The sequence below is a fragment of the Petromyzon marinus genome, chromosome 26 (genome assembly GCF_048934315.1).
Source record: "Petromyzon marinus isolate PM22_M1 ecotype Great Lakes invasive population chromosome 26, UKy_Petmar_22M1.pri1.0, whole genome shotgun sequence".
NCBI lineage: Eukaryota > Metazoa > Chordata > Hyperoartia > Petromyzontiformes > Petromyzontidae > Petromyzon > Petromyzon marinus.
Genome location: NC_133692.1, coordinates 2,585,498 through 2,600,010, shown reverse-complemented (window position 1 = coordinate 2,600,010; position 14,513 = coordinate 2,585,498). Strand labels below are relative to the sequence as shown.

Below are 14,513 nucleotides of genomic sequence, written 5' to 3'. Positions count from 1 at the left end.
GAGCCAAGAGGCATATTTTTTACTATGCCCAGGGAATAAGCAAAATAACAAAACGTCTCAAATAATTGCTATTAAACTGAAATGGAAGCTACCAAAAGTCAATTTCCAGCTCCGTTTACTTTTTTGGGCAAAATTGGCAACCAAACACTGCAGATATTTAAAACCTTAAACACTTATCAGCAATATTAATGCACGCGCATTAGATTTTGAGTTAGAGTGCCCCCAATGTGTGTATATATATAGTAGTGTAGCGGTTAGCGCGCTGCGCTATGAACCTGGCCACCCAGGTTGGATTCCCACTCACGGCCAAAACCAATGACGATTATCCGAACCTGCCCTGGGCCTCCCCTAGGTCGACTCAGCCCCAAATGAGTACCTAGTGCGGTGCATAAACATCGCCACTGGGGGGACAAAGGCAGTCGGGCGTAGTGCTCGCCACCCACCCCCTTATGTACCATTCTAGCCTTCATAGGTGCTTGCTAACAGCACTTGTCCCTACAGTCTAAGGCTATACGGAGGATCTTTTAATATGAGTTTACGCATTTTCGTACATATACTTATTTGCCCAATTAAATCCCATAACACATTCCTCCCCCCCCCCTTGAAGAACTGTCTTGCCAACTTGTACTGTTATTAATTTGATAAGTACATTGCTCTGCCTAAGTATGGCTCTAAGTGTTTGAGTGTGACACTAATTCAATAAGCACTACATTCGACGTTGCCCACCTAACATGGACAAAAAACCAGAGTTCTCTCCTCTTCAACCAGATTCATCGCGTGGAGACTCAAGCTAATGATAGAGCGCCATGTTGCAGCACCGCGCAACCTCTTAGACCAAAGCAGAGTATGCTTAAACGTCAATGTGCAGATAATGCGCACGGCCGAATAACATATTTCGTATTTCATGGGTTCCCGTAAAACCCTGCAGCTAAGAGATGCCACATTCACCACTATAGGCAAAGAGGGAAGTTATAGCTTCTGTGGTCAAAGCTCAACAACCCAGAATCGTCACAATCCACTGACGATTCATTATTCGGGGGTGGGGGACAATCGTTGACAGTCTCAAGTGCCGAGAAATGGTGTGGGATGGCCAGCGCCACTTTACCTTCCTCCATCTCCGCATCTTTGATGCCATTTCCATCTTCCGGAATTACATTACCATTGACGATGGGAGTGGGAGCATCGTGCTGCGCTTCCTCTGCACCTGCTGAATTAAAGGCAGCTTGTTATGGACGGAGCACCACAGCGGGACACGCCACATTTTGTACAATTTTTACTGTGCTAAAACAGCCACTACAGTTGTTCAGAATATTTATTTACCCTGCAGAAATCCCATGAGCTCTGAAGCTCTTTTTCACAGATGTTCAGTTGGGGCACAGGGTTATAACAAGTTACAAAAAACGAAAGGAGTGCACTGTATAGGAAAGATAAGCAAATCACTAAATGTAAATAAAATAAAAGTATACACGTTCAAATTGTATGTCAAGCTAGCCCAGCAGCATTTTCTTAACAGGTCACACTGCCGATGAGAACCACAGAACCGAAAACAGTCCAGATGTCTTATTGCTTTTAACAAACTGTGGGAAAACCTTGGTCACCGCAGCCTACAGGGGGCCAAAGGTTATTTTATTGTATCGTTATGTGGTGAAACAGATTATTTTTTATTATTATCTTTAGAAAAAAATAAATCCACAATAGTGAGGGAAAAAAGTATTTGATCCCCTGCTGATTTTGTACGTTTGCCCACTGACAAAGAAATGATCAGTCTATAATTTTAATGGTAGGTTTTTTTGAACAGTGAGAGACAGAATAACAACAAAAAAATCCAGAAAAACGCATATCAAAAATGTTAGAATTTGACCTGCATTTTAATGAGGGAAATAAGTATTTGACCCCTCTGCAAAACATGATTTAGTACTTGGTGGCAAAACCCTTGTTGGCAATCACAGAGGTCAGACGTTTCTTGTAGGTGGCCACTAGGTTTGCACACATCTCAGGAGGGATTTTGTCCCACTCCTCTTTGCAGATCTTCTCCAAGTCATTAAGGTTTCGAGGCTGACGTTTGACAACTCGAACCTTCAGCTCCCTCCACAGATTTTCTAATGGGGTTAAGGTCTGGAGACTGGCTAGGCCACTCCAGGACCTTAATGTGCTTCCTCTTGAGCCACTCCTTTGTTGACTTGGCCATGTGTTTTTGGTCATTGTCATGCTGGAATACCCATCCACCACCCATTTTCAATGCCCTGGCTGAGGGAAGGAGGTTCTCACCCAAGATTTGACGGTACATGGCCCCGTCCATCGTCCCTTTGATGCGGTGAAGTTGTCCTGTCCCCTTAGCAGAAAAACACCCCCAAAGCATGTTTCCACCTCCATGCTTGACGGTGGGGATGGTGTTCTTGGGGTCATAGGCAGCATTCCTCCTCCTCCAAACACGGCGAGTTGAGTTGATGCCAAAGAGCTCCATTTTGGTCTCATCTGACCACAACACTTTCACCCAGTTGTCCTCTGAATCATTCAGATGTTAATTGGCAAACTTCAGACAGGCATGTATATGTGCTTTCTTGAGTAGGGGGACCTTGCGGGTCCTGCAGGATTTCAGTCCTTCACGGCGTAGTGTGTTACCAATTGTTTTCTTGGTAACTATGGTCCCAGCTCCCTTGAGATCATTGACAAGATCCTCTCGTGTAGTTCTGGGCTGATTCCTCACCGTTCTCATGATCATTGCAACTCCACGAGGTGAGATCTTGCATGGAGCCCCAGGCCGAGGGAGATTGACAGTTCTTTTGTGTTTCTTCCATTTGCGAATAATCGCACCAACTCTTGTCACCTTCTTGTCAATGGTCTTGTAGCCCATTCCAGCCTTGTGTAGGTCTGCAATCTTGTCCCTGACATCCTTGGAGAGCTCTTTGGTCTTGGCCATGGTGGAGAGTTTGGAATCTGATTGATTCTGTGGACAGGTGTCTTTTATACAGGTAACGAGCTGAGATTAGGAGCACACTCTGAAAGGGAGTGCTCCTAATCTCAGCTTGTTACCTGTATAAAAGACACCTGGGAGCCAGAAATCTTTCTGATTGAGAAGGGGTCTTATTTCCCTCATTAAAATGCAAATACATTTATAACATTTTTGACATGCGTTTTTCTGTATTTTCCTTGTTATTCTGTCTCTCACTGTTCAAATAAACCTACCATTAAAATTTTAGACAGAGCATTTCTTTGTCAGTGGGCAAACGTACAAAATCAACAGGGGATCAAATACTTTTTTCCCTCACTGTACATCATATATTTTCAATCAGAAAAGGTAGCAATTAACTACGCAGTGAAACGCTTTAACAAAAGTATCCTGTGAACAGTTTCCACTAGAAGTATTAAAGGGTTGGAAGGCAACACCGCATGGTAAAACAGTGCAGCCCCAGGGAAACTTGAGAAGAAAACAGCAACATCTACAAACAAAAGCATGTTGCCAACAACATGGCTATCCGGGGGACTGCAGGTGGACCGATAATTATAAAAGGTGTTTTGGCATGGTCATGCCAGGAATAAAGCAAGACACGGTTTTACAATTACTCCCATTACATTGATCACATAAAACGATTGAAGGAAAATCATCTCCAAATTAATTACCTGATGCAATTGTATCAATCTGAGATATACTAATTACTGGTAATCTTAACTGTGGGATTATAAATTCTTTATTTTATGTTTTACGGAAGCGAATCCAGCAAGCATTGTTCTATACTCCTTGGTTCTTTCTGTAAAGTCACATAGGTAGAATTTTTTTTATCAATTACGACGTTTCGATCGCAACACAAGCAATCGTCATCAGGTGGAAAGATACAGCAGTAGAACTGCTGTAAATAAACACGTATGGGAAGACAGTGTCTAAAAATGCAGTGCATAGTTTTTAAAATAAAAAACCACAGCCGCTATGAATTCTACAGCGTTAATAACAGCTACCACTTACATATTCATCTACAGGTCAAAACTTCCTTGCAGGATACAATTTGAGAACTACCGTTTACAGACAATACCACATGTTATAAGGCGGCACTGTCCACCATTTGTATAAGGGGGGGGGGGGACTGTTTACCAAACGTAAACAAAGGTAGTCTTTGGAGGCATCATATTGCCGTTCCTTAATGTCTGTAAATTCAGCAAAGACAAACAGCCCAAGTTACGGAAAAAAAATATTCATTATTTTACCAGGTAATGCCCACTGAGCTAGATAGCTCTTCTTCACAAGCGACCTGGCCACAAATAATAGCTCAACAAAGTGGTTTATCATCACGTGGAAATTTATAGCAGCCAAATATTCTAAACGCGTGTTTCTAAATGTGGTGGGTAAAACCGGAGGACCCTACTCTGCCATATCTCTTTTACAATGAACAGACATGTAAAAAGCGTCCAGTACAGTGCATCCGACAGTGAAACGATCACTCCAATGGGACAGTGAGCTAATCGTAAAAAACATAAAATATGCAGTAAGCATGTGCTCAACGGACAGTTTACACATTATCTTAAAGTAAACTATTACCTTACTCACATTGTGGGTTGGCTAAATCTTACTTTCTTGTTTTGTGGTCCACCAGTCCCTAAAAATATCCGATAAACTAGACACGGCAACTGGGCAGGCAAGGCTGAGATCCTTGGCTTAAATCCAGGCAGTGGCTTGTGATTAACTTCTCAAATGCAACGAGGTCTCATCCCAATGACCAAAAACCATGCAAAAAATTCCATCATGTAAAATGTTGTTCTGTATTTAACAAAAACGATCAGTTTCATTGTCATGCAACAAACATTACTTTCAGGAGCAGGGCAGGTGGGAAAGTACTACCCTTCATCTTGTCGAAGAGGTCACTTGGAGGCATCTCAGAAGTAGATCTGTGATATTTGGTTCTGCAGAGTCTTTAACAATGTTGTGCAAAAAAAATCCTGAAGGACATTTTTTCAAGACATGAGACCAAACGTACAATTGTGATCAAATTGAGGGCGGGGGAGGGTTGAAGATAATAACAAAAATATACAATAAAGAAAATTATGCATGCTTGGATTCTGAAATTATTTTCAACGTGTGTTTGTCCTTGGAAGCATTTGATCAATGACATTACAATTAAAGCAGCACGAGACATTAAATGGCACATGTGTGACGTCACACGTAATGTTGTTATCTGGAGGGAGATGTGTGTGCAATGGTCGTGGGAACGAATCGTTTTAGTTTCGGAAACCCTTTGATTAATTTGGCTGGTTTTAATAATAGCAACAACTTCATACTAAAAAGTTGTAGTCATATGGGGTCATCTTTATAACAGTTATCATGCCCCCTTGGCCACAACCAAACAACACTCAATGCATTTGCGCTTTCAACTTTAGAAAGCGTAATACAATCTTAATAAGAATTTTCCGACTTTATAATATAATCCCAATTTTTTTTTTCCTCTTGACAGTTTCTTTGACCATGCCGCACGAGGTAAACACTACCAGCACTATAGATAATAAACCTACGTGTTGAACGGATTACTGGTACTATACATAAGCCTACGTGTTGAACAGACTACTGCTACTATACATAATAAGCCTATATGTTGAAGGGACTACTGGTACTATAGATAATAAGCCTACGTATTGAACGGACTACTGGTACTATACATAAGGCTACGTGTTGAACAGACTACTGGTACTACACATAATAAAGCCTACATGTTGAACGGACTACTGGTACTATACATAATAAGCCTACGTGTTGAACGGACTACTGGTACTTTACATAAGCCTACGTGTTGAACAAACTACTGGTACTATAGATAATAAGCCTACGTGTTGAACGGACTACTGGTACTATACATAAGCCTACGTGTTGAACGAACTACTATTACTATAGATAATAAGCCTACGTGTTGAACGGACTACTGGTACTATACATAATAAGCCTACGTGATGAACGGACTACCGGTACTCCACATGTCTACCACTGCCATCTTCCTCCTCTTACAAAACTGTTATGAATTGGGCCCCATCTCGAAATTATTACCTTTCTGGTTCTGTTATAAACGTACACAATTTGAGGTATTAACATTTACTTGTAAATATCATTGTGCAAGACAGTCCGGAAAAAAACATGACTATCTAAATATGACATATTTGACAGCCAAAGAAGACTTGAAGCAGATCCTGTGTGTCCACTGGAAATCTGTTGCACAGCCATTTATCCCTCAATGTGTCACCGTACTTCCTCATTCAAATGACGCCGCCTTATTTTCCATACTTATCACCGATATTATCTTGTCGCACATTTGTTCCAGTAAGGCAAGCTGAAGTTTAACCCCTTGTGTATGAACTGGCTATTTAAATCGATGCATCGTATCATGGCTACTATAAAAATATTAAATGACTGAACGATGCAGTGCCTGGTTTTTTTTATACTAGCTATCGTTGATGTCACACAAGTGTTCGCAACGGGTAACAATGATGAAAACGTTGCATTATGGAAAACGATAGTGTCAAATGACAATACCGGACATTATACAAAGGCCATCCTTAATTATTAAATTAATTATCAACTACAATGGCTACTATTTGCACACGTATGTTCACTTGGCAGTTGCATGCAATATACAAACAACATTCTGCCAGGGCGAACAGGGATGATTACATTGTTCATCGGCCTATTATGCATCACAAATGGCTTATCAAACGTCCAACTGTACTCGTAGTACTGTCATATCGAGGTCACTGCTGCCTCTTGTGTGGAGCTCCCTACCACTTACGGTGGCGAAATGTTAACTACCTTGCCTGGTATACAGGAGGTTGTGAGTTCGATCCCAACCCTGACGCCTGTATATTTGGAGATTGCATGTTCTCTCCGTAGTTACATGGATTTATCTCCGGATCCTCCGGTTTGTACCTTCACATTTAGAAAAACATGCGTCCTGATTATTTAAGAGTATCTGCTGATGTAAATTTCTGCATGATAAGAAGCCACTTCGTTGAGCTATCATTTGTGATAGGCAGGTCGCTTCTGAAAAAGAGCTACGTAGCTCAGTGGGCCTTACCTGGTGAAATGAAAATATCTTCTTGGTTCTTTCGGGTAAAGTCACGTAGAATGAGAATAAAACAATTGAAATGAAAATAGTTTAATAGTTTTTGCAATGCGGGAGACTCTTCCCCTGTCTGACTGCCCTCATCTCCTCTGCTCATGACCGATTTTGTGAGGTGACTTCCTATTGCCTCATGGCATCCCATAACTACCCCCCCCCCCCTCCTTCTTAACCTTCTGAAAATATCCCAAACGACAAGTTTATTTTTTGCCGTTCCCAAAATGCGCATATGCACATTAATAAAACGCGCAACTCTTATAACTTCGGTAATCCCTTACTTACTCCCACATCTGCACACGTTCTATGTATATTGTATTGCACATTGTACATACAGAACTGTTTTTTTAAATGATCTCCCAAACGCAACAACGTAGTTGTCAATACTGTGCTTGCACATTGGATAAATGCTAATGAAGACGTAACTTACAGCAATCACTGCAGTCTGCATTTTAGGCACACAAAATATGATTTAAAGCTTTCGTGACTGCAGGGATTCATATTCTTGGTTCTTTCTTTGCTGTGGTTTTCGCACCTGATGATGATTGCTTGTGTTGCAGTCGAAACGTCGTAAGAATTGAATTGTTTTATATTTGTATTATTTTATTATTTCCCTTCTACGTGACTTTACCGAAAGAACCAAGAATACACAAAATATGCTTTATAGTATACACATGCAATTAAAAGATTTTAATTCCAATTCCTCACTATATTTGCAAAAGGTAACAACTCACCCCCAGTGACCAGAAATTAACCTTTAGAGTCAAATAAAATGCGCGAGTAAAAAGTATTCAGTTTAATTTTCCTTTTATCTCTGCCCTTCATGAAATATCTCAGCTTCGGAGCATCATTAAACCAATGCACATACCAATAACGCGCCTGTACAACTGTGAAGAGACGGCCAGATTCCACAACTGGTATATTTGGACTTGTTCCTAAAATTACAAATAGTCTGCACATGCATTATTGTTAGCCAGCTTAGAATAATGTTTCCATCGGCATCACGTCATTGGCACATGCAGTCTGTTGCCGCCTGCAGTAAAGTTCTAGCGGCCAGTTTCACACTGCAGCGACTGAGAGAGGGCAACACGTCGCGTCACAGCAATACAACCGCGTCATTCACACCGAAAGCCGCTCAAATATGCGGTGCAACTTCCACCAGCCAGAGGAGAGTCAGAGCTGGGATAATAACTGTTGTTGGTCATGCATTTAGGACAAATGGTGCGATGATAGACAAAAAAAACACAAGACTGGTCAAACTTGAAATGTAAAAAGCAACAATTTACATTTTAACCCAAGCGGGAATGCTATCGGGGGATCTTGGGAAGGTCGTGTTCCCCAAATGAACAGCACTATCCATATGCGTGCCGCCCCCACCTATTCAGGATCGCTGGCAAGGCACTTAATATTTAATTGAAGAGGTCCTTGAGGATGCCACATCTCACAATAACTTCCTTACTTTTGCCTCATCCTACGACAACACTTGTACTCAACACCTGACCTCCAAGCTTTTTGCGTTTAGCTTGTTGTCCTTCCCCTGGCACCTCCGATTAGCACGCTTGGCTATGTACGGAGAAGTTCACCACACGTACATACAGCTTCGGCTGTTGGTGTGTCCCACAAAGGAGTTTTACGTTGAGGGTGTCAATAAAGGTGGTGACCTACACGATGGCCCCGGTTCTCCGGGTTATAGAATCGCCACTCGCAGACAAGCTCTTGCAACAGTCGTGGCAATTGTTGACAGCAGAATGTCAACAGAGCAAACACGCAGTGGGGGAAATTACTTCCTCTAAAAATCCTGCACTGCAATAATTCCACGCACGAGCGGCATTGCTACATCATTACCGCCTCTATGTACCCTCAAAAAGGCGACACAATCTGCACACTGACACACTCGCCATTACGATGCCACTCACCATTAGCTTCTTTAGCGCCACAAATCGGCTTTCCCATTCTCTCAGCACGGGAATAACAACCATTGCTGGATGTCGAACGCAGAAGGCACGTATTCGCACTCTGCCGACAACACGAGCGCAAGCGGTTTCACAAAAACGGTGGCGGGGGACTGAGCCGGGGCTCACCATCCCCTACAGCACCCACGGCATGGAGAGAAGGGGGGGCAGCAGCAATGATCTGATCAATGACTGCGGGAGGAGACCGCCGCGGCCTGCAGTGGCGCGTGAAGCCTCAAGGGAGTAGCTACCGTGGGAGCCGTGCCCGGAAAACACACACGCTAACACACACACACGCTAACACACACACACGCTAACACACACACACGCTAACACACACACACGCTAACACACACACACGCTAACACACACACACGCTAACACACACACACGCTAACACACACACACGCTAACACACACACACGCTAACACACACACACGCTAACACACACACACGCTAACACACACACACGCTAACACACACACACGCTAACACACACACACGCTAACACACACACACGCTAACACACACACACGCTAACACACACACACGCTAACACACACACACGCTAACACACACACACGCTAACACACACACACGCTAACACACACACACGCTAACACACACACACACGCTAACACACACACACACACGCTAACACACACACACGCTAACACACACACACACGCTAACACACACACACACGCTAACACACACACACACGCTAACACACACACACACGCTAACACACACACACGCTAACACACACACACACGCTAACACACACACACACGCTAACACACACACACGCTAACACACACACACGCTAACACACACACACGCTAACACACACACACGCTAACACACACACACGCTAACACACACACGCTAACACACACACACGCTAACACACACACACGCTAACACACACACACGCTAACACACACACACGCTAACACACACACGCTAACACACACACGCTAACACACACACGCTAACACACACACGCTAACACACACACACGCTAACACACACACACGCTAACACACACACACGCTAACACACACACACGCTAACACACACACACGCTAACACACACACGCTAACACACACACGCTAACACACACACGCTAACACACACACGCTAACACACACACGCTAACACACACACGCTAACACACACACGCTAACACACACACGCTAACACACACAAAAACAAAGACCCCCTCCCCCCCCGTATAGCCTAAACAGACTGTCGGGGCAAGCGGTGTTAGCGAGCACCTATGAAGGCCGGGACGGCACACGAGGGGGTGGGTGGCCAACACCACGCCCGGCCGCTTTCGTCTCCCCAGTGGCGATGTTTACACATCGCAACAGGTACTCATTTTAGGCTGAGTCGACCAAGGGGAGGCCCATGACCGGTTCAGATAATCGTCACTGGCGTTGGCCGTGTGCAGTAATCGAACTCGGGTCGCCAGGTTCATTGCGTAGCTCGCTAACCGCTACACTACCGCTCCCCACAACACACACACAAAGATCCCCCGTATAGCCTCAACAGATTGTTGGGGCAAGTGCTGTTAGCGAGCACCTATGAAGGCCGGCACGGTGCACGAGGGGGTGGGTGGCCAGCACCACACACCCACACACACATGAACACACATTCATGCACACTGACGCTCACACCTATAAGTGTTCATAGTCACATTATATCTATCTTTGCATTCAATAGTCCACACACTATTTATTGTACATAAAGGCTCATTAAGGCATACCTACATACATGCGAACAAACAAGAACATTTAAAACATAAAGAAACAGAGACCCACAATTCCAGCGAGAGTTTGTATCTCTTGACAACGAACAGCGCTAATGGTACAATTTAGGGCGTTAAGCCAGACATGTCATCCGTTTTACAAATAAACACCAGGAAGGGATTTCTGCGAGATAGGAATATACACAGATACATATACTGTACACAAACACTTACACACATAGACCCCTACATAATCTTAAAGATTGTTGTAGCAAGTGGTTATCAGCACCTAATTGGCACAGGTTCACACAACCCACAAAAACACTCTCCACATAAATGACATGTACACACAGATGGCACAGACATCTTTATCACATCCTAAACTATTAACTATTTTTCATTTTACCAGGTAAGGCCCATTGATCTATATAGCTACTATTCAGAAGCGACCTGGCCACAAATGAAAGCTCAACAAAGTGGCGTATCATGTAGAAATTTATAGCAGCCAAATACTCTCTCAAGTCGAGTTCAAATGTGGACGGAGAAACCGGAGGATCCAGAGAAAACTGCATACGACCACAGGGAGCGAGACATGCAAACTCCAAATCTACAAGGTCGGGATCGAACACACGACTTCCTGCATACCAAGCGGCGGAATGAACATCTCGCCACTCATACAAACTCCTCCAACATATATACTCACTCACCTATAGTCTCACCTACAAATAACCTAACACGCACACATGAGCACACCCCCAACACACGTACACCACACTCAACAAAACTCACATTGTATATGTATAAGCCCGCACAAACACGACACCCATTCGCACACACTTTCACATGCACACTCATGGCACGCACACTGTCTAACAAATCCCTAAGCTTTCCAGTTATCACACACTACCTACACCAGACAAAATACATACAAGCTCACCTCTACCCATACACACATAAATATGCACAAACATACATATTACCTCCCACGTAAATTAACGAATACAGAAATAAGGCCACTTAGACAAAAAACCCCACACGCATGAGGCCTTGACACAGTAGTAGTACCCCGGCACATACACACATGTTTACACACACACAGTCACGCACAGTCGGTACAAAAACAAAGATCCCCCGTATAGCCGGAACAGACTGTTGGGGCAAGTGCTTAAGCGAGCACTTATAAAGGCCGGCACCGCACACGGAAGGGGTGGGGTGTCCTGGACCACGCTCGGCCGCCTTTGTCTCCCTAATGGCGATGTTTACACACCACACTGGGGACTCATCTGAGACCGAGTCGACCTAGGGGAGGCCCAGGACCGGTTCAGATAATCGTCACCGGTGTTGGCCGTGAGCACACAACCCACAAATCGAACTCGGGTCGCCGGGCGCGCTAACCCCTACACTACCGCTCCCCAGTCACTCCAACAGTAACACACCCACTTTCACACACCAACATTATACACTCACAGTACTGTACGCACATTATCACACACATATAGTACACACTCAGATTAGACAGACAAATACAGTACATCTAAACGAAGTCTACACGCATACAGTATATACACATACAGTACGTAATGCAGTAACACAGGGCACGCCTAAGTACACACTCAAAGCATACGTCCAGCGCAAACTTAAAACAGTAAAACGTTCTAAAATTGTTACTATACCGTACCGAGTACAAACACGCATACAACGCACGTAAATAATGTACAAAGAAACTGCACGTGTACAGTGGACAAAGAAAACAAACAAGGTACAGTATACGCTAACCATACAGTACACAACACACACAAAAACAGCCGTACAGTATCCATAAATATAGCACAGCACACACACGAGAGAGACACACACAGACACAACACACACACACAACAAAGACACGCACGGCCCACACACGGCTCGCACACCGCGTGTACAGTCTCCGCACGCTGCACGCCTTGCACGCCGCCGCCATTACAGCCGCTCACGCCGCCTCGGCCTCTCTCGACCCCCCCCCAACGCGCGCGCCTTCTGCCCAAACAACCCTCGGGGGAGTGGGGGGGAGGTCAGCATTAGCTTACCAGCGGCACCATCACAGCAAGTGCAACAATTAAAAAAAACAACCCCACCTCGCCCGACGGCTAAACAACCGATAACGCGGCCACGCGCAGACACGCGAAGCCCGCGCCGCCGACGTTCAAGATATGATGATGGTGGGGCCCAACAGTGACGGAGACCTGGGGCCCCCACTCACTCAACTCACCTTCCATCTCCATCTCCTCGGGTTCGCTGAGCTGCTGCTCATGCTGCTGCTGCTCGAGCTTGACGCAGTTGTTCATCCTCTTCCTTGGCGCCAGGGAGGAGGGGGACGCGTGCCTGGAGGGGACGGACACTCGTACGTACTTGCTCGCTATTCGCCCAATGTCTGCGCGCGGGTCTCGGGCCCCGTTTCTCGCAAAGCGGGGGTGGAGGGATCGCGGGTGGCGTTCGTACGTGCCGCTAACAAACGCAATGGAGGTGTACGCCTTGCTTGTTCGCTGTGGCGATGGTGGCTGCTGTAGCTGAGGGAACGCGGAGCGAGTGATGGGACGCCGCCTCTGCCCCCACTCCTCCTCGCCGCTGTCATAGGCGGCGTTGACAAAATGGCGGCGGCGCGCTCATTGGATTTCCCACTGCGCATAGGCGGCGGCGGAAAACGCTTTATATTTCCTATTGCGGATAGGGCGACGAGGCCTCACATTCCATACAGCCGATAGGCGGCTTGCTGCTACATTCCTGACAGCCGATAGGCGGCGTAGCTCTACATCCCCTACAGAGCATAGGCGGCGTGGTTCTACATTCCCTACAACGGATAGGCGGCGTGCTGCTACATTCCTCACAGCCGATAGGCGGCGTAGCTCTACATTCCCTACAGAGGATAGGCGGCGTGCTTCTACATTCCCTATAGCGGATAGGCGGCGTGCTGCTACATTCCCTACATCATATAAGCGGCGTGCTTCTACATTCCCTACAGCGGATAGGCGCGTGGATTTTTTTCTTCTCGTGGTCGTGCGGGTTTTCACCTCTACGTTTAGAAACATGCATTGAGATATAGATTATTATTTTGTTGCTGTGGATTTCCAAATAATAAGCCACTTCGTTGAGCTATCATTTGTGGCAGTTCGCTACTGAAAAAATAAGTCAGTGGGCATTACCCGGTAAGATGAAAAATAGTAAAGTTGTATTTATATAGTATATGTTTAAATGATTTGTTTACCTTTCCAAAATGTTGCATTCATATCGTGTTGTTCTAACGTCAGAACCTCCAGGATAAATACAGTACAGATTTTTACTTAAAGCTTCTGTGACTGCAGGAATTCATATTCTTCGGTCTTTCTGTAAAGTCACGTAAGATAAGTTCAAAGAAAATAACAATAAACTATGACGTTTCGATCGCGACACAAGCACTCGTCATCAGGAGATGACGATTGCTTGTGTTGCAGTCGAAACGTCGTAGTTTTTTGTTATTTTCTTTGAACCTATCTACGTGACTTTACCGAAGGACCCAATAATACAGTACAGATTCCCTACATCGGATAGGCGACGTAGCTCTGCATTCCCTACATCAGATAAGCGACGTAGCTCTGCATTCCCTACATCGCATAGGGCGACGTAGCTCTGCATTCCCTACATCGGATAGGCGACGTAGCTCTGCATTACCTACATCGGATAGGCGACATAGCTCTGCATTCCC

The 14,513-nt window shown here is 44.9% G+C and overlaps 1 protein-coding gene across 8 annotated transcripts in view; it reads right to left on the bottom strand.

The window, feature by feature from the left end:
* Positions 1-13,442, bottom strand: part of USP7 (ubiquitin specific peptidase 7) — a 95,479-nt gene extending 82,037 nt beyond the window's left edge. For 3 of the 8 annotated variants that reach the window (XM_076069849.1, XM_076069851.1, XM_076069852.1), the window contains exons 1-2: positions 13,044-13,442; positions 1,106-1,207 (exon numbers count right to left, since the gene is read on the bottom strand). In XM_076069849.1, coding sequence (XP_075925964.1) covers positions 1,106-1,207; positions 13,044-13,119 — 178 coding nt within the window. In that variant the 5' untranslated portion in view covers positions 13,120-13,442. Of the gene's footprint in view, positions 1-1,105; positions 1,208-9,004; positions 9,158-13,043 lie in introns of those variants that run through there. The other 5 variants (XM_032961048.2, XM_076069854.1, XM_032961055.2 and 2 more) reach the window with 3 other exon arrangements.
* Between the last annotated feature and the right edge of the window lie 1,071 nt (positions 13,443-14,513).